This window comes from Hemiscyllium ocellatum, chromosome 12 (assembly GCF_020745735.1).
Source record: "Hemiscyllium ocellatum isolate sHemOce1 chromosome 12, sHemOce1.pat.X.cur, whole genome shotgun sequence".
NCBI lineage: Eukaryota > Metazoa > Chordata > Chondrichthyes > Orectolobiformes > Hemiscylliidae > Hemiscyllium > Hemiscyllium ocellatum.
In genome coordinates this window covers 82,419,387-82,438,660 of record NC_083412.1, presented here as the reverse complement: position 1 = coordinate 82,438,660, position 19,274 = coordinate 82,419,387, and the positions used below count along the sequence as shown (strand labels likewise).

The 19,274-nt window shown below is 41.4% G+C and overlaps 1 protein-coding gene across 1 annotated transcript in view; it reads right to left on the bottom strand.

The window, feature by feature from the left end:
• psmg1 (proteasome (prosome, macropain) assembly chaperone 1) overlaps positions 1-19,274 on the bottom strand; it is a 35,694-nt gene that overhangs the window by 4,176 nt on the left and 12,244 nt on the right. Inside the window, exons 2-5 of the mRNA XM_060833214.1 lie at positions 17,745-17,854; positions 15,650-15,804; positions 14,115-14,177; positions 667-865 (exon numbers count right to left, since the gene is read on the bottom strand). Of these exons, the coding sequence (XP_060689197.1) occupies positions 667-865; positions 14,115-14,177; positions 15,650-15,804; positions 17,745-17,854 (527 nt within the window). The remainder of the gene's footprint in view (positions 1-666; positions 866-14,114; positions 14,178-15,649; positions 15,805-17,744; positions 17,855-19,274) is intronic.

Below are 19,274 nucleotides of genomic sequence, written 5' to 3'. Positions count from 1 at the left end.
TCATCCCTAATCTTCTAAACTCCAAGGATTACAGCCCAGGTTAGTGTGATCTCTCCAAGTAACATAAACCTTAGATAGTGATTAATGTCATAGAGATGTTCAGCACGGAAAGACACTTCAGTCCAACTGACATGTCTTTTTGAACATGTAGAGGGCAGTGCTGCTGGAGGTCATCCCTGCTGACCCACTGGCACAAGATCCAAAATAAAGGGGGGAAAGTATTCTTGGGATGAAAATATAAAGAAAAACTAAGGGCAAAATGATCAATAAATTGCAAAAGAGTCAGTAGGTATCCTGATTGAAGAGTGTGGTGCTGAAAAGCACAGCCGGTCAGGCAGCAGCTGAACAGCAGGAGAATCGACATTTCGAGCATAAGCTCTTCATCAGTAGTTATCAAGACTATTTATGAATTAACCACTTGTGAAAGGAACACGAAAACTAATTCATCAAAAATGGAAATACTATGCCTGATGTAATAACAAGAATTTGTAACTTCCAAGCCTGAAAATTTAATTTAAACCCCTTTTACTGTGCAGCTCTAAGACATTTCAGCATCGCTTGGGATTGAAATCCTACAAATATTGTTCTTTGATAAAGACAAGATCATCAATTGCTAAATCATGGAACTTCCTCCCCCTCTCTCACAGAAACACTTATGGCCCATACCTGCTGCAGGGAGACCGGAAAGCACATTTGGCTGCTCAAGTAACACACAGTGGGATGTCTCCTGGAATGCACTGGTTTTCAAAGCTCGGAGGAAAGGCACAGAGATGTTGGAAGTAGACCTGGGTGTTTTATATTCAGTCACAGAGCAACTTGATAATACTATCACATTTAGATTCCTTTTCTGGATATTTCCAAAAACCTGTAATGGAAAACAAACATTCATTTCCTTTAGTCAACCAAACACACAAGAAAACTAAATGACAGAAGTGTGAAGCTCATATTGAAAAAAGTATGGTTTCTAGCAGAGCTCATTACCTCATGAGTTGTCAACTGGGCGTATACCCATGTCTCAAGACCTGGGCTTTCCACACAGCAGATTGTGACCTACTTTCATGTGGCACAAGTTCTTAGAAACATAGAAATACTTACAGCAGAAAAGGGGGCTATTTAACCTATAATAACTCTTCTAGCCAACAAACAGCCATCCTGTTTAATCCCAAATTTGATCTTTGTCGACAACCATACCTCAGAAGCAAAACCAAGTGAGGCAAAAGCTTGTGGTTTTTAAACTTTAATTCCATCACTCCTGCATTTTTGTTTCTGATTGGCTAATCATCACTACCACTTGTAAAAATACATCAATCCAATGTACTGACAGCTTTGACTGACAAACCAGTAGCAACAGAGATCCCCAGCTGCAATACAACAGTGTGAAGGGCTTTGTGGTCACAACTAAGTGAGAGTATAGGTTAGCTCACATGAACTGGGAATATCATCCAGTCATATTACTTAAGAGCAGACAAGATACAGTTCATACTAAAGGTCAAGATCTGTTTATAATCTTAGATAGCCTTCTTCACTGTCCACTATACCACCAATCGCTGGGTCATTTGCAAATTTATTAACCATGTCTCCAATATGCTCATCCAAATCATTTATATAAATGACAAGCAGAAGCAGAACCACTTAAGATCCCTGTGGAACACCACTGATCTCAGGCCTCTAGTCCAAAAAAACAACTTCCACCACCACCCTCTGTCTCCTACCATCAAGCCAATTTTATATCCAATTACCAAGCTCCCCCTGAATCCCATGTGATCTAACTTTACTAATTAATCTATCACGTGTAACTTTGTCAAAAGCCTTACTGAAGTCCAAGTAAACAATATCTACCACTCTGCCCTCATCAATCTTTTTGGTTACCTTCTCAAAAAACTCAACAAAGCTTTTGTGAGGCACGATTTCACTCGCATAAGATGATTTCCCTAATCAATCCTTGCCTCTCCAAATGCATATAAATCCTATTTTTCAGAATCACCTCCACAAATTACCTACCACCCAAGTCAGACTCACCTGACACCACCAAAATCAGAGAACTATAGTTCTCCTTCTCTTTACTACCTTTCTTAAATAAAGGCACAATATTAGACACCGTCCAGTCCTCCCACACCTCACACATTGTTATAGATGATACAAATATCTCTGCTAGAGACCCGCAATTTCTTCCCTAACTTCCCACAACATTGTTGAATACACTTATGGACCAGGCCAGACCCCCTCAAAACATTTCAAGAAAGTGGCCCGGACCCTAACTCTGCTAGCTATTTTATGCAGGTGTAAGACAGATATGCCAGGAGTGATGCTGCTGGTCAAACCACTTAGTTTCAAACAAAACAAAATTGATTTACAAGATTACCAAATGAAATACAAACAAAAGAGAAAAGAATACTGAACAACTTAACCCATCCAAAAACCCAATAGATCATCCCAACTGAATGATGCTGTTCCAAATACTTGCAACAATCCCCACATAAGACCCCTTAGCACAAAAGGAAAAATCAAACACAGGTTAGAGTCATAGAGATGTACAGCATGGAAACAGACCCTTCAGTCCAACCCGTCCATGCCGACCAGATATTCCATGCCAATCTAGTCCCACCTGCCAGCACCCGGTCCATACCCCTCCAAACCCTTCCTATTCATATACCCATCCAAATTCCTCTTAAATGTTGCAATTGTACCAGCCTCCACCACATCCTCTGGCAGCTCATACCATACACATACCACCCTCTGCATGAAAAAGTTGCCCCTTAGGTCTCTTTTATATCTTTCCCCTCTCACCCTAAACCTATTCCCTCTAGTTCTGGACTACCCGACCCCAGGGAAAAGACTGTCTATTTATCCTATCCATGCCCCTCATAATTTTGGAAACCTCTATAAGATCACCCTTCAGCCTCCGATGCTCCAGGGAAAACAGCCCCAGCCTGCTCAGCCTTTCCCTGTAGCTCAGATCCTCCAACCCTGGCAACATCCTTGTCAATCTTTTCTGAACCCTTTCAAGTTTCATAACATCTTTCTGATAGGAAGGAGACCAGAATTGCATGCAATATTCCAACAGTGGCCTAACTAATGTCCTGTACAGCCACAACATGATCTCCCAACTCCTGTACTCAAATACTCTGACCAATAAAGGAAAGCATACCAAATGCCTTCTTCACTATCCTATCTACCTGCGACTCCACTTTCAAGGAGCTATGAACGTGCACTCCACGGTCTCTTTGTTCAGCAACACTCCCCAGGACCTTACCATTATGTATAAGTCCTGCTAAGATTTGCTTTCCCAAAATGCAGCACCTCGCATTTATCTGAATTAAACTCCATCTGCCACTTCTCAGCCCATTGGCCCATCTGGTCCAGATCCTGTTGTAATCTGAGGTAACCCTCTTCGCTGTCCACTACACCTCCAATTTTGGTGTCATCTGCAAACTTACTGACTGTACCTCTTATGCTCGCATCCAAATCATTTATGTAAATGACAAAAAGTAGAGGGCCCAGTACCAATCCTTGTGGCACTCCACTGGTCAGAGACCTCCAATCTGAAAAACACCCCTCCACCACCACCCTCTGTCTTCTACCTTTGAGCCAGTTCTGTATCCAAATGGCTAGTTCTCCTTGTATTCCATGGGATCTAACCTTGCTAATCAGTCTCCCATGGGGAACTTTGTCAAACGTCTTACTGAAGTCCATATAAGAAAGAGGTCAGAGAGAGAGAAGACCAGCAAAGGCCTGCTTCTTTGCGTCCAACAGCTTCAAAACTGACTGCCTGCTTTCAGTGAATAGCCAGACTGCCTAAACTGAATTAAACCAGAGAAAAGCTGAGCTGGGAGAACTGGCCACTCCCCTTTCATTGTACAAGTGTTTTTTCTAAAAACCTGAAAGCCTTTTTTCCTGAGGCAGTATCTGTTAGCTATAATCAAATTGGTCCTAAAACTCTTCAAACTTAGACTTTTCGGAGTCTGTGTCTTTGGATATTGATGGTTCATTTTCATTAAGTTGGCGGGGGGGGCGGTGGGAGTGTGTGATGATGCTGCTCCTTTAACAAAACCGTGTTGTCCTTGTTTTTTTCTGAGAAGTCGTAAAAGACACAGACTGCGAAAAGTCTACGTTTGGAGAGTTTTAGGGCCAATTTGATTATAGCTAACAGATATCCAAAGATGGCTTCATTTTAAAATAAAGTAGGCGGCACGGTGGCACAGTGGTTAGCACTGCTGCCTCAAGGCGCCTGAGACCCGGGTTCAATTCCCGACTCAGGCGACAGACTGTGTGGAGTTTGCACGTTCTCCCCGTGTCTGCGTGGGTTTCCTCCGGGTGCTCCGGTTTCCTCCCACAGTCCAAAGATGTGCGGGTCAGGCGAATTGGCCATGCTAAATTGCCTGTAGTGTTAGGTAAGGGGTAAATGTAGGGGTATGGGTGGGTTGCGCTTCGGCGGGTCGGTGTGGACTTGTTGGGCCGAAGGGCCTGTTTCCACACTGTAAGTCTAATCTAATCTAAAACTCCGTAATCTTAATCTGTTAGTACATGACAACACTGATATACAGTACATTGACTGCAAACATGCAAACATGTACAACTACAATCTGTTCTACTCCTGCCACCATACACCTCCATTTCTCACTCAAGCCTCGACAATGCATTGGCAAACATGTTTTCTGGTCCTGCCACATGCACAACTTTCACATTGAATGGCTGTAACAACAAGCTTTACCTAAATTTTTGTCCTTAAATTTCTCCATAAATCTCAATGAGTTAAGATCAAAGTGTATCATTGTCTCAAACACATTAGTGATAACATAAACATTGGAATGTTATGATGCCAACACCAAGCTCAAAACCTCCTCCTCCACTCTTGAATATTTCTGCTGATGAATGTTCAATTTCCTGGAGAAATACCCAGCAGGTCTTTCTATCTTCTCGCTGTCTTCCTGCAAGAGCACAGCACCAACACCCACATCACTCATATCGACAGCCACCTTGAATGGCTTTGCATAATTAGGTGTGGCTAATATTGGGGCAGTGGCTAACACAGCTTTCAGACTGTCCAATGTCTTCTGACAGTCCACTGTCCACTGAAACTTCTTGCCTTCCTTTAGCAATTCAATGAGTGGAACAGCCACCCTGGTAAAATTTAGTACAAATTTTCAATAAAATCCACTTTATCCCAGGAACCGTTGTACTGCTCTTTTTGTCAATGGGGTTGGGAAACTCACCAACTACCTTTGTTTTTGCATCTTGTGGGGCCACCTGTTCATGTTCAATAACATGGCACAGGAGGGTGACTGGTCTTCGGCAAACTGACTTTCAACCAGGTTTATCACCAAGCCTGCCTTCCGAACAAGTCCGATAAATGTTGCAAATGTTCCTTCCATGTGTGACTAAAACTCACCAGGTCATCAATATAGATGACACAATTCAGTAATCCGACAATGACCTTGTTGGTTAATCTCTGAAAGGTGGCTGCTGCATATTTCATACCAAATGGCATAACTTTAAACTGATACAGTCCATTTGGCATTACGAAAGCTAAAATTGCCATCGCTCTTTCTGACAAAGGTACCTGCCACTATCCTCTGAGTAAGTTCAACTAGAAATATAAGTTGCTTGTCCCACCTTCTCAACACAGTCTTTCAAACAGAGAATCTGATATGGATCAGTCTTTATAACTGCATTGACTTTGTGATCATCCACACATAACCGATGGGTGAGCTCCAGTCACTGTAACTCACTTCAATTATATTGTCTTGGAGCATGTGTTCACAGTCCATTTGAACCTGTGCCAACTTTAGAGGATTATGCCTATAAGGATGTTGCTTAATCTGAACAGCATCTCCTGTATCTACATCATGCATAATTAGGTTCACAGCTTATTTCCACATATCTCCCCATGTGATAGTAATAACTCTCAGGTCATTTTTACTTTCCTCTGGAAGGTGACTCAATAATTTATCCCAATTCTTGTTAACTTCCTCATTGTCCAATTTAGTTTTGAGGAATGTCCAATTCAGATTCCTCTGAACTTAATTCTTCCCTGTGTGTTGTAACCAATAATACATTCTCCTTTGGCTTTCCTTCAAAATCAAAATACCTTTTGAGCATATTCCCATGACACACTGAGATTTATTTTTGTCTGGAGTCTTTATCAAATAGTTCACCTCACTCAATTTCCTTTTGACTTGATGAATTCCACTAAAACTTGCTGTTAACAGTTCACCTATCACTGGAAGTAACACCTTATCTCTGATAACAAAATTGTGAGTTTTTAATTTCTTGCCTACTTCCTGTTTCAATGTACGCTGTGATACTTTTAAATGCTGCCCCGGCCAACAACCACGCTCTGTTTAATCATTCCCAAAAATTTGGCACATAGTCCAAATATGTGCCCCTGAACTTTGAATTATCAATTTCTCCTTAATCAATTTTAGTGGTCCTCTCACTTCATGCCCCAAAACTAATTCAAATGGACTGAAATTGGTTGACTCATTTGGTTCATCTCTGATTGCAAAAAGTAAAAACAGAATTCCCTTCTCCCAAACATCTGGATAGACTTGACTGTAAGCCATCAACATGGTCTTTAATGTCTGATGCCACCTTTCTAACGCGCCTTGTGATTCTCGATGGCACTCAGTAGATTGGAATTGTTTTATTCCTAAGCTGTCCATAACTTCCTTGAATAGTTTTGATGTAAAGTTTGGCCCTTGATCTGATTGTATCTCTGTGGATAGTCCGTAACTAGTGAAAATTTTGAGTAATTTCTCTACAATCTTTTTAGCTTTGATAGTGCATCGTCAAATGGCCTCTGGAAATCTAGTGGACACATCCATTATTGTTAACAAATAATGATTCCACTTTTTGTTTTAGGTAGGGATCCTATGCAATCAGTTAAGACTCTTGTGAAAGGCACCTCAAATACAGGAATAGGTATTAAAGGTGTGAGTTTTATTACTGCCTGTAGTTTTCCAATTACCTGACATGTATGACAGGTCTGGCAAAATTCAACTGCATCCTTGTGCAATCCAGGCCAGTAAAAATGTTTTTGTATTTTAGCTTTGATGTTTTCTTACTCCTAAATGAGCCCCTAGTGGAAGCTCATGCGCCACTCGCATCACCTCCATTCTATAACCCATTGGCAATATGACTTGATGATCTCATCTGCCTGAATATGTGATGGTCTCCATTTCCTCATTAAGACATAATTTTTAAGATAATAACATGCAGGGATACATTCCGATTCTTTTTCTGTGTATGCCTTTTGATACAATTGTTTTAAATTTTCACCTTTCTGCTATAACTCAGTTAATTTATCTGAACTAAAGATGTCTGCTGTGTAATCTATCTGCTCCTGGTTTGTCTCAACCATCTGATCAAACAGAGTCTCTGCTAATTCCACTTCAACTTTCTTATCTATACTCTTTGATCTCTCCTGTTTCAACTGGTGACTTTGTGACCTCGTTACCACACAGTCAGGAAAAATCCCAGGATGTGCATCCTGCAATAGTTCAGTTGCCTGAGTTTCCATAGGCTTTTCAACCACAGTAGGCAGCACTCCTATCTGTGAACCAGCTATATCATTAGCAAGGACAAATTGTGCTCCTGGAGCTGAGAGTTTGTCCCGTACTCCTACTATGACTTCTCCACTCCTCATTGGACACTGTAACCTCACTTTATATGTTTGAGTGCTTTTTGTCTTACTGTGAATTCCTGTTACTAGTACCTTTTCTGGCAATAGTCCTTCAGAGATAAATATCTCCTCATCGGACACTGTAACCTCACTTTATATGGTTGAGTGCTTTTTGTCTTACTGTGAATTCCTGTTACTAGTACCTTTTCTGGCAATAGTCCTTCAGAGATAAATATCTCCTCATCTTTCTCCATGACAGATTGAGAGGATTCTGTATCTCACAATACTGTATCCACTTTACCTGCTGCTCCTGGCCTATGCGAATAAACTTTACCTTCGCAGGTATATGGTTTAAGAAGATCTGGCACTTCCTCGTTAACCAACCTCTGACCAGGTTGTACATTCTGGTGCAGCTTTCTAGCCTCCACTGTGCTTCCATTACCATTCCAACTAAATTCACTGGCTTATCCTGTTTTCCTACATCTGGCTTCCCAGCACTTTCCCTAACGACCAACCTGTGATTTCATGTGGCCCCCTTCATTGTAGTGAAAACACCGGAGCTTTTCAACTTCTCTTTCCCTGTCAAAGGTTTCCTTTTTATCCTGTGGTAAGTTACCTTTAAGAACTTCACCGAGATCTAACTTTCCTTTACCACCTGAGGATTTCTTTTTCTCCCAATTTCGATCCCTCACAGGTTGAAATTGATTTTGGAAGCCAAACTTTGATTTGTGAACCAACTCATAATCATCAGCCATTTCACTGCTAATCTCGCTGTTTTAACTCTGCTCTTCCAAGAGTTCTCATTACTTCAGAAAGTGAATTTTTGAACTCCTCCAAAATAATCATCTAAGAGCATCATAAGTTTGCTCCATTTTAATGCTCTTTTCCACCCATCAAAATTATTTTGCTTGATCCTTTCAAACTCAAAATAGATTTGACCAGGGTCCCTCCTTAGATTCCTGAAATGTTGTCTGTAAGCTTCTGACACAAGCTCATCTCCACTTAAGATGGCTTTCTTCGCCTCCTCATATGCCCCAGGTACCTCCTCTAATAGTGATATGAATATCTTACTAGCTCTACCTACAGGTTTTGTTTGGATCAACACAACCCACATGGTCATTGGCCACCGGATTTGTTAACCTACCTTTTCAAATGAGATGGAAAAGGCTTTCACATCCTTTTCATTAAATTTAGGCAACGCTTGAATATATTTAAATAGTTTCTCACCAGGCCTTTGGCTACCATGGGTTTGCTCATGCTAACTTTCTTCCTCACTGAGCTTACCTCAGCCTTCATCTCCATCCTTTTAAGCTGACTCTCCTGTCTAAGTGCCAATTTCTGAAGTTCAAACTTCTTCTCTTTCCTTTCCTCGCTCTCCTTTATTATCTCTTTCCCTCTCTTTTCCTTTCTGTCCTGCTAAAGCAATTCGTTCTTTTTCTCTGACCTCTGCTTTTAATCCTAATTCAAATTGTTTCATTTCTCTTGCCCTTTGCTTGTCTTCTGCCTCGAACTCAAGTTGCTTCATTTTCAATTGAATTTTAGCCAACTCTAAAGATTCTGATGGCATTTCCAGCAAATTTTAATTCTGAGTTATTGCTGTAATTATCTTTCCCTTTCCTCACGGAAGGGCACCTCCAACTCCAGCTTGTCTGCTAATTCCAGCAGCTTGACCTTAATCACGTTTTGTAAAACCCCCAAAGTCACTTCTTCCACCCCAAGAAAACTCTGAGTGACTGAAAGAGCCATTGCTATCCCAAGCCTGTTTAAATCAACCAAATTCAATACCCGGAACAAAACATACTAACACCTACCACTTGCTGCCTTTGAATCCAACAATCCAATCCCAATTTGGAACTATAGAGAAAATCCCAGACGAGCTCCCAATCTGTTATAGACCAGGCCAGACCCCCTCAAACCATTTCAAGAAAGTGGCCCAGACCATAATTTTGCTAGTTGTTTAAATCAAGTGTAACGCAGATATTCTAAGAGTAATGCAGCTGGTCAAACCACTTAGTTTTAAACAAAACAGATTTTGTTTTACAAGCTTACTGAATGAAACACAAATAAAAGAGAACAGAATACTGAATAACTTAACCTATCCAAAAATCCAACAGATCATTCCAACTTAATGATGTTCTAAATACTTACAACAATCACATAAACACCCCTTGGCATTAAAGGTCTCGGATCACGTTTTTAGGATCCTTGAGGGGGAGGGGAGCAGCCCCAAGTCATGGGCCATGTAGGCACTAACGACGTGGGTAGAAAAAGGGATGGGGATTTAAGGCAGAAATGCAGGGAGCTATGGTGGAAGCTTGGAGCTCGAACAGAGTTGTTATCTTTGGTTTGTTGCCTGTGCCACGTGCTAGCGGGGCAAGGAATAGAGAGAGAGCAGTTGAATATGCGGCTACAGGGATGGTGCAGGAGGGAGGGTTTCGGATACCTAGATAATTGGGGCTCATTCTGGGGTAGGTGGGACCTCTACAAACAGGACGGTCTCCACCTGAACCAGAGGGGTACCAATATCCTTGGGGGGGAAATTTGTTAATGCTCATTTGGAGGGTTTAAGCTAATTCAGCAGGGGGATGGGAACCTAAATTGTAGATCCAGTGTCCAGGAGGTTGAGAGCAGTGATATGGTTTCAAGGTCGTAAGAGTGCCCCGGCAAGCAGTAAAGTGGTTTGAAGTGTGTCTATTTCAATGCCAGGAGCATCTGGTATAAGGCGGGTGAACTTGCAGCATGGGTTGGTACCTGGGACTTCAATGTTGTGGCCATCTTGGAGACATGGATAGAGCAGGGACAGGAATGGCTGTTGCAGGTTCCAGGATTTAGATGTTTCAGTAAGAGAAGAGAAGATGGTAAAAGAAAGGGAGGTGAGGCATTGTTAGTCAAGGGCAGTATTACAGTGGCAGAAAGGACATTTGGGGACTCATCTACTGAGGTATTATGAGCTGAGGTTAGAAACAGGAAAGCAGAGGTCACCCTGTTGGGAGTTTTCTATAGGCCTCCAAATAGTTGCAGAGATGTACAGGAAAGGATAGCAAAGATGATTCTGAATAGGAGTGAGGGTAACAGGGTAATTGTTATGGCGGACTTTAATTTTCCAAATATTGACTGGAAATACTATAGTTTGAGTACTTCAGATAGGTCAGTTTTTGTTCAACATGTGCAGGAGGGTTTCGTGACACAGTATGTAGACAGGCCAACAAGGGGCAAGGCCACATTGGATTTGGTACTGGGTAATAAACCCGGCCAGGTGTTAGATTTGGAAGTAGGTGAGCAAAGTTCATTTATGTTTAATTTAGCAATGGAAAGGGATAGATATATACCGCAAGGCAAGAGTTATTGCTGGGGAAAGGCAATTATGATGTGATTAGGCAAGATTTAGGATGCAGAAGATGGGGAAGGAAACTGCAGGTGATGAGCACAATTGAAATGTGGAGCTTATTCAAGGAACAGCTACTGCATGTCCTTGATAAGTATGTGATCTCAGGCTGGGAGGAAGTGGTCGAGTGAGGGGGCCATGGTTTACTTAGGAAGTTGAATTTCTTGTCAAGAGGAAGAAGAAGGCTTATGTTAGGATGAAACATGAAGGCTCAGTTAGGGCGCTTGAGAGTTACAAGCTAGCCAGGAAAGACCTAAAGAGAGAACTAAGACAAGCCAGGAGTGGACATGAGAGGTCATTGGCAGATAGGATCAAGAAAAACCCTAAAGCTTTCTGTAGGTATATCAGGAATAAAAGAATGACGAGAGTAAGATTAGGGCCAATCAAGGACAGTAATGGGAAGTTGTGCGTGGAGTCCGGAGGAGATAGAAGTGCAAACTGAATATTATTCATCGGTATTCACACTGGAAAAAGACAATGTTGTCGAGGAAAATACTGAGTTCAGTCAGGTTACTAGACTAGACAGGATTGAGGTTCACAAGTAGGAGATGTTAGCAATTCTGGAAAGTGTGAAGATCAATACGTCACATGGGACAGATGGGATTTATCCTCAAATTCTCTGGGAAACCAGGGAAGAGACTGCAGAGCCTTTGGCTTTGATCTTTATGTTGTCATTGTCTACTGGAATATTGCCAGAAGTGAGGATAGCAAATGTTGTCCCCTAGTTCAAGAAGGGGAGTAGAGACAACCCTGGAAATTACAGACCAGTGAGCCTTACTTCAGTTGTGGGAAAAGTGTTGGAAAAGATTATAAGTGATAGGATTTATAATCATCTCGAAAGGAATAAGTTGATTAGGGGCAGTCAACATGGTTTTGTGAAGGGTAGGTCGTGCCTCACAAACTTTATTGAATTCTTTGAGAAGGTGACCAAACAGGTGGATGATGGTAATGTGGTTGGTGTGGTGTATATGGATTTCAGTAAGTTGTTTGATAAGGGTCCCCACTGTAGGCTATTGCACAAAATACAGAGACATGGGACTGAGGGTGATTTAGCAGAAATTGGCTAGCTGAAAGAAGGCGGTGGTTGATGAGAAATGTTCATTTTGGAGTTCAGTTGCTAGTGGTGTACCACAAGGATCTGTTTTGGCTCCACTGCCGTTTGTCATTTTTATAAGTAACCTGGATGAGGGCGTAGAAGGATGGGTTAGTAAATTTGCAGGTGACACTAGTCGGTGGAGTTGTGAACAGTGCTGAAGGATGTTACAGAGGAACACAGATAAACTACAGAGCTGGATGGGCTGAGAGGCAGCAAATGGAATGTAATGTGGAAAGGTGTGAGATGATCCACTTTGGAAGGAGCAACAGGAATAAAGAATACTGGGTTAATGGCAAGATTCTTGGCAGTGTATATGAGCAGAGAGATCTCGGTGTCCATGAATAAATCTCTGAAAGTTGCCACCCAGGTTGATAGGGTTAAGGAGGCATACGATGTGTTAGTTTTTATTAGTCCAGGGATTGAGTTTCGCAGCCACGAGGTCATACTGCAGCTGTACAAAACTTTGGTGCGGCCGCACTTGGTGTATTGCATATAGTTCTGGTCACCGCATTATAGGAAGGATGTAGAAGCTTTGGAAAGGGTTCAGAGGAGATTTACAAGGTTGTTGTCTAGTATGGAGGGAAGGTCATTTGAGGAAAGGCTGAGGAACTTGAGGCTGCTTTCATTAGATTGAGGAAGGTTGAGAGGTGACTTAATTGAGACATATAAGATAATCAGAGGATCAGATAGGGTGGACAGTGAGAGCCTTTTTTCCTCAGAGAAGAAGATCAGCATAAGCCTGCTTCTTTGGGTCCAACAGCTTCAAAAGTGCCTGACTGCTTTCAGTGAACAGCCAGACTGCCAAAATCAAATCAAACCAGAGAAAAGCTGAGGTGGGGGAACTTTCATTGTACAAGTGTTTTTTTAAACTTTTTCTAAAACCTTGAAAGCCTTTTGCCTGAGGCGGTATCCGTTAATTATAATCAAATTGGCCTTAAAACCCTTCAAACTTAGACTTTTCGGAGTCTATATCTTGTACAATCTCTCTGAAAAATAAAACCAAGGACACCATAACCTTGTTAAAGGAGCAGCAACATCACACCAAAGATGTATCCACTTTTATGTTTTCTAAGACCTCTAGCACTTTTTATACTCTTCAAGAGATTCACTGGATCCCAGTAGTCTATATCAAATATATGACTCTTTCTTGTTCTTGATCTTTATTCATCCATTGTTCCCTACTTGTACCAGCTTCACCCTTAACTCTAACAGGAACATAATACTCTGAACTCTCGTCATCACACTTTTGAAAGCCTCCCACTTGTTAGTCACTCTGTTACCTGCAAACAGTCTACCCCAATTAACTTTTAGCAATTCTTGTCTCATGCCATTAAAATTTGCCTTATTCCAATAAACTTTCATATGGAAGGCCTTTCTTTTACCATAACTATTTTAAAACTAACAGAATTATGATTACTGATCCCAAAGTGTTCTCTTAGGAACACGTCAGTCACTTGGCCTGCCTTATTTCCCAGAAGCAGGTCAGGTTTTGTTCTTTCTTTAGTTGGTACATTTACATATCCTTCTGCCATACACAAAAAATAAAAATTCAGCTTCACAAAAGAGGCAGTGAAAGGTGTCTATTAGTATTTTGTTTCTTTACTACTATACAGGATTGGGGTGTCAGTGGCAAGATGTTACTCGGAATTCTACTCGGACAAATAATCAGCTCCACATTAATATGGAGCTAAGTTAGGACAGTAAATTCTCTACTCTAAAGGTTATTAATGTACTATTTAGGGTTTTCTGACAATCTGTGTATTTCATGATCATTTTACAAATACCAGCCTTTTCTTTTGAGATTAATTTAAACTGAATTCAAATTCTCAAACGGCCCCAGAGAGATGCACACTCAATTTGTTCCAAACTCCAGGATAATGCTTTATATTCCCAATCTGTTGCTGTTCCATGAACAAAAATGTAAACCAATATATACACATTAGTCTTATGCCACACATCTTACAAAAGTTCCGGTGACACTGCTGCAAAAGTAGTGTCAAAGTGTCTTGTACCTTTTCAGTCCACTCGAAGAGTTGATCCTCAGCCACGTAACAGTTACAATGGCAGGTTAGAATCTGTAAGAAAAGAGACAGCGCATTAAAAGACAATACATGGGCATTGCTGAAAAAAGACACATTTTGTGGAAGTTTTTGTCTTGCACTCAGGACCTTCACAAAACCACTACTTTAAAGCAAATAACATTCTAAATGACACTCTGTTCATCCTGTTGTAAATATCCTGATGAGTGCAAGATGAAAAGCTTTGACAAAATAAATATTTTTTCAGCAATGTTTCCTGAAGTATGGAACGGCACTTTTTAAGATCTTAGGATCTATTTTGAAAGTGTAGATACTGCTTCACCTTGAGGAATTTTAACAGCCTGATAGCAGGAATTACTGCAAGACATAAACATGAAAAACAGCAACATTCACAGACAAAACAGGAATCGATACTGATGAAGATACTAGTTCATTCACAACATTGACCAACTTAAGACCAAACTGGTGAGTGGGTTTTGGGATTCTGCTACACTTATCAAAGAGCAGAATAGCACAGCTTCTAATGAAAACACCATAGAATAAATCTATTACCCTGGGGTGACATGGGATTCTACACTCTCTGTGCCTTACTTCCATCAACTTGCAATATCCTTCACATAGAACAGGGACGAGAGTTTGAAAAGGTAAATTGTGGCACTGAACCCAGTCAAACATCAATCATTGTTCACCCAGTATGTGGTTCACAGGACTATTCAGACTGAAGAAAAAGCCACCAGGTCTCCCAATGTTCGTCACTAGCTGTGATGGTGACATGTCTAAATATTTAGCAAGGGTCAGATCAAATTGCAATATGATTCTTGAAGGTAGCCAGTCTGGCAGCACCACAGTCAGTCCACTTGCAAACAGTCTTACCCATCAGGTCAGACTGAGCTTGTGAAGGCTGAATTTGAAGTTATATAATCATACAGTACAAAAACAGATCCTTCAATTTAATCAGTCCATGTGGACCATAATCCCAAACTAAACTACACTGGCCCACATCCCTCCAAACATTTCTTATTCATGCACGTCAAAATGTCTTTTTAATGTTGTAACTGTACCTGCGTCCACCATCTCATCTACAAGATCATTCCACACATAAACTGCTCACTGTGTAATACACTTCCTGTCAGGTCTTTTTAAACGTTTTCTCCTCTCACCTTAAAAATACACCCCTTACTCTTGAAATTTCCCCACCCTAGGGAAAAGACACCTGCCATTCACCTTATCTATACTCCTCATGATTTTATAAATCTCTATAAGGTCACGTCTCAATCTCCAATGCTCTAGTGAAAAAAGTCCTAGCCAATCCAGTCTCTCCTTATAATTCAAAGCCTCCATTCCTGGCAATATCCTGGTAATTCTTTTCTGAACCCTCTCCAGTTTAACAATAATAAGCACTTGAACAGGAATGAGAAACGAGTCAGTAAAGGAGCAACTGTCTCTTCCACACACATTTTAATAGATTGCCAGATATCCAGACACACTCAACAAATCAGTGAACAGACCATTGGATTGGATGTCAGCCGGTAGAGAAGACATGATGTGTCAGTGGGAAACTGTTGATTTATGGTATCTGTGCCTTTAACTCTCTCATTCCACAGTGTAACTGCTCCAATTATTTCCCAGCTCCCCGAGCATTGAACAAAGGAGTTCAGAAAACCTGTTAAAAGGAACAGCAAAAGTCAATAATGGAATTAATTTACTCATTGAGGGCAAAGTAAATGGAGAAGCAATCAGGGAAATCAGCACTTACATTTTCATAAAGAGAGGAGTGTAGTGGTTCAAGAAGGCACCTCTCCACCACCTTCTTATTTAGAAATAATTAATAATTAAATATTGGAAGCAATTCTAAGGTATAAATTAATGTGCATTTGGAGAGGCAGGAATTAATCAAGAACAGGCAGCATGGCTTTGTTAAGGGAAGGTCATGTCTGACCAACGTGATTGAATTTTTCAGAGCTGTGTAGATGAGAGCAACGCTTTTGATATTGTCTACTCGGACTTTCAATAAGGACAAGACTTTTGCTAAGCTCCCACACGGAAGACTGATATGAAGGTAAAAGTCCATGGGATCAAAGGAAATTTGGCAAATTGGAATTAGAATTAGCTGAGTGGCAGAAGGCAGAGGGGTGTTGTTGTGACTGGAAGATGGGGCCCTTGCTCAGTCAGTTTATGAATGATGCAAAAAGTGGTGGGGGTGGTAAAGAGTGAGGGGGAAGCCTTAGGTTACAGGTGGATATATACTGGCTGGTCAGATGGGCCGATCAGTGGCAAATGAAATTCAATCTGGATAAGTGTACTGTGATGCACTTGGACAGGACAAACAAGGCAAAGGAATGTGTGGTGAACAGTTCCACCTCAGGAAGCACTGAGGATCAAAGAGACCCTGATGTGCATGCACATCGGTCATTTCAGGTAGTGAGACAGCAATATAAAGTGATGAAGGAGGCATATGAATATGAGCCTTTATTAGCTGAGGCACAGAGTTTATGTTGGACTGATAATATAACCTTGGTTTGGTTACAGTTGGAGTACTGTGTGCAGTTCTGGAATCCACATTATAGGAGGATTGTGAGTGCACTAGAAAGGGCGCAGAGATTTACCAGGATGTTCTCCGGGCTGGAGAGCTTCAGCTATGAAGAGAGATTGGACAGATTGAGGTTACTTTCCGCAGAGCAGAGGAGACATGATAGTGATGTATACAATTATGAGGGACACAGATAGAGTAGATAAGAAGAAAATTTCTCCTTGACACAAGGATCAATGACCAGGGGCACAGCTTTAAGGGAAGGGCAGAAGGATTAGAGAGGAGGTAAGGACAAACTTCTTCACGCAGAGGGTGGTAGGAATCTGGAACTCACTGCTTGTAAGGGTGGAGAGGCAGAAACACTTATCCCACTGAACTAATATTTAGAGGTACACTTCCAATGCCAAGGCCATTGGCCGGGTGCTGGAAAACAGGATTAGAATATCTAGTGGTTGCTTTTGATCAGTTTGATGGGCCAAAGGGCTACTCCTGTAGATCTCTGTAACTCTAAATGCTCAGCCAGCTAGTTTGTGGATTAATACTCATAAGATTGTAAGAAAACAGACCAGGAAGGACAGACCAAGGGAAGAGTTAGGAACAGGCCTAGGGGAGAGAGAGGGACAGACCGAGGGGAGAGAGAGGGACAGACCGAGGGGAGGCAGAGGGACAGACCGAGGGGAGAGAGAGGGACAGACTGAGGGGACAGAGACAGACCGAGGGGACAGAGAGAGAAACACAGATTGAGGGGGGAAAAAGAGACAGACAGACAGACCGAGGGGACAGAGACGGGCAGACTGAAGGGAGCTGAAAGTTTGCACTGTTCTGGAGCTACTTGAATTCTGAGAAAGCCTGGCCATGTTTGATTGCAGTAGAGCAAGGATACAGTACAAGGTGGAGGTGCATGCAATGTGAAATGTTTCTTATAAAACGAATGGAAGACAATCATACAGATCAGCACACAAATCAGATCATCAACAACTTGATACTCAAACAATGTGATCCTAGACTGAAGGAGAAACATAATCTGACAACAGTTCCCACCTGGAGACCCCATCAGCACCTTCCTCACTCACCTACAGCATTCTGTCCAACAGCAATTAGAAATGTAGAGCAAGGCAAACTCTGCTCTGTCGTGCTTTCAGTTGAAGTTCTGCTCTCTGGACTCCACTGAATATTTATCTTTCTGGTGAGGAAGACACAAGTACAATTAAACTTCAGTCTGAAGAAAATCCACATCACAGGGAAATGTTTTATCAAACTTCTAGTTAGTTCCTGAATAAATACCAAAACTATTAGTGACAAGTTGAGGAAAAGATCATCAGGAGTATAAAGTCAATGCAATTCCTCCGCATATAAAGAAAGCTGGCCAAGTCTGGTTGATAAGGGTGCTCTGGCAGTTCAGACTCCCCCAGACAGAGCTGATCAGAAAGCAGGAAGAAACAAACTGGCAGAGGCTTGTAAATCAGCAAAAAACATAAAGCTAGAAAAAGTGAGCATCTGATTGGGAAGAGACGATTAAGTGATTTCCATGTGTAATCTGACTCAGTCTACCAAAAGGGTTGCCAGTTGAAATGTTAATCTGCTGTTATTTTTTTTCAAGTAAACTGTATCATCTGGAACTATACCAATGGGATGCTCAGAATTTCTGATCTCACCCCATCTAACATGAGTTGATACTTTACCACAGAAACCATCCAAAAGACGTGCAGATCCTGAAGATTTCAGAATGTTGGTGTTTCACCTCTGATAGGCAAGCTTCAACTAAAGGTGTTGGTCATCCTGGTCATTGGTAACTCCCCGTGATTTGTGTCTTGCCTTTATGACTGTAAACTTGCTTTTGGTATTACATTAGGAGAAAGTGAGGACTGCATTGGTATTACATTGTGCATTATTGTGAATTATAAAACCCAACCTCATTATGGCATCCAATAAACCCAAGGGAAGTGGAAGAAGATGCACATCAGAGTTGTGTTTACGTTAAAATAGAAAAATGGCACTTCTGGACGTACCGCAAAGAATGAAAATGGAAAAGTTTGATGAAAGAATGTAATGTTGCCTCATTCACAATAAGGCCCCAAAAGAATCAATGCGAAGCCTGAATCAAACAAAGCTCTTAAAGGCACTCTGCATTAAATATACAATATTAGAGAAGCTAACTTACTTTGCTGGATAACTGTTGAGTTGACCTAGTGAACATAACCTCATTAATTCAACTGATGGACCAGGGTGTCAACCAGAATTATGAAATGTTATTGAGCAAGAAATTTTACAAGAAAGTTCATCAAGCATGAAGGCACCACACCTCTTTATTAGAGAGTCATAGATATATCCCCATATAGGTCAGCGCTCACTTGCATATATTAACTCTAGAATTACCACAGTTATCCAAGTAATATTTGGAGCGATCAAAGGTACCATAACTGATTTAATGAGCCATTTGCAGTTTTATTATTATCAGCCATGTGTACTCAGACATGGTCAAGCACATGCTACTGGTAGGATCAATCAGGTAGATGAACCAAAAAAGGCAAGTGGGCAATGAGGGGGGAGCCAGCGCAGTGGTTGCAGGGGGGAACTGCCAACAACAAAGTGGCAATATCTCA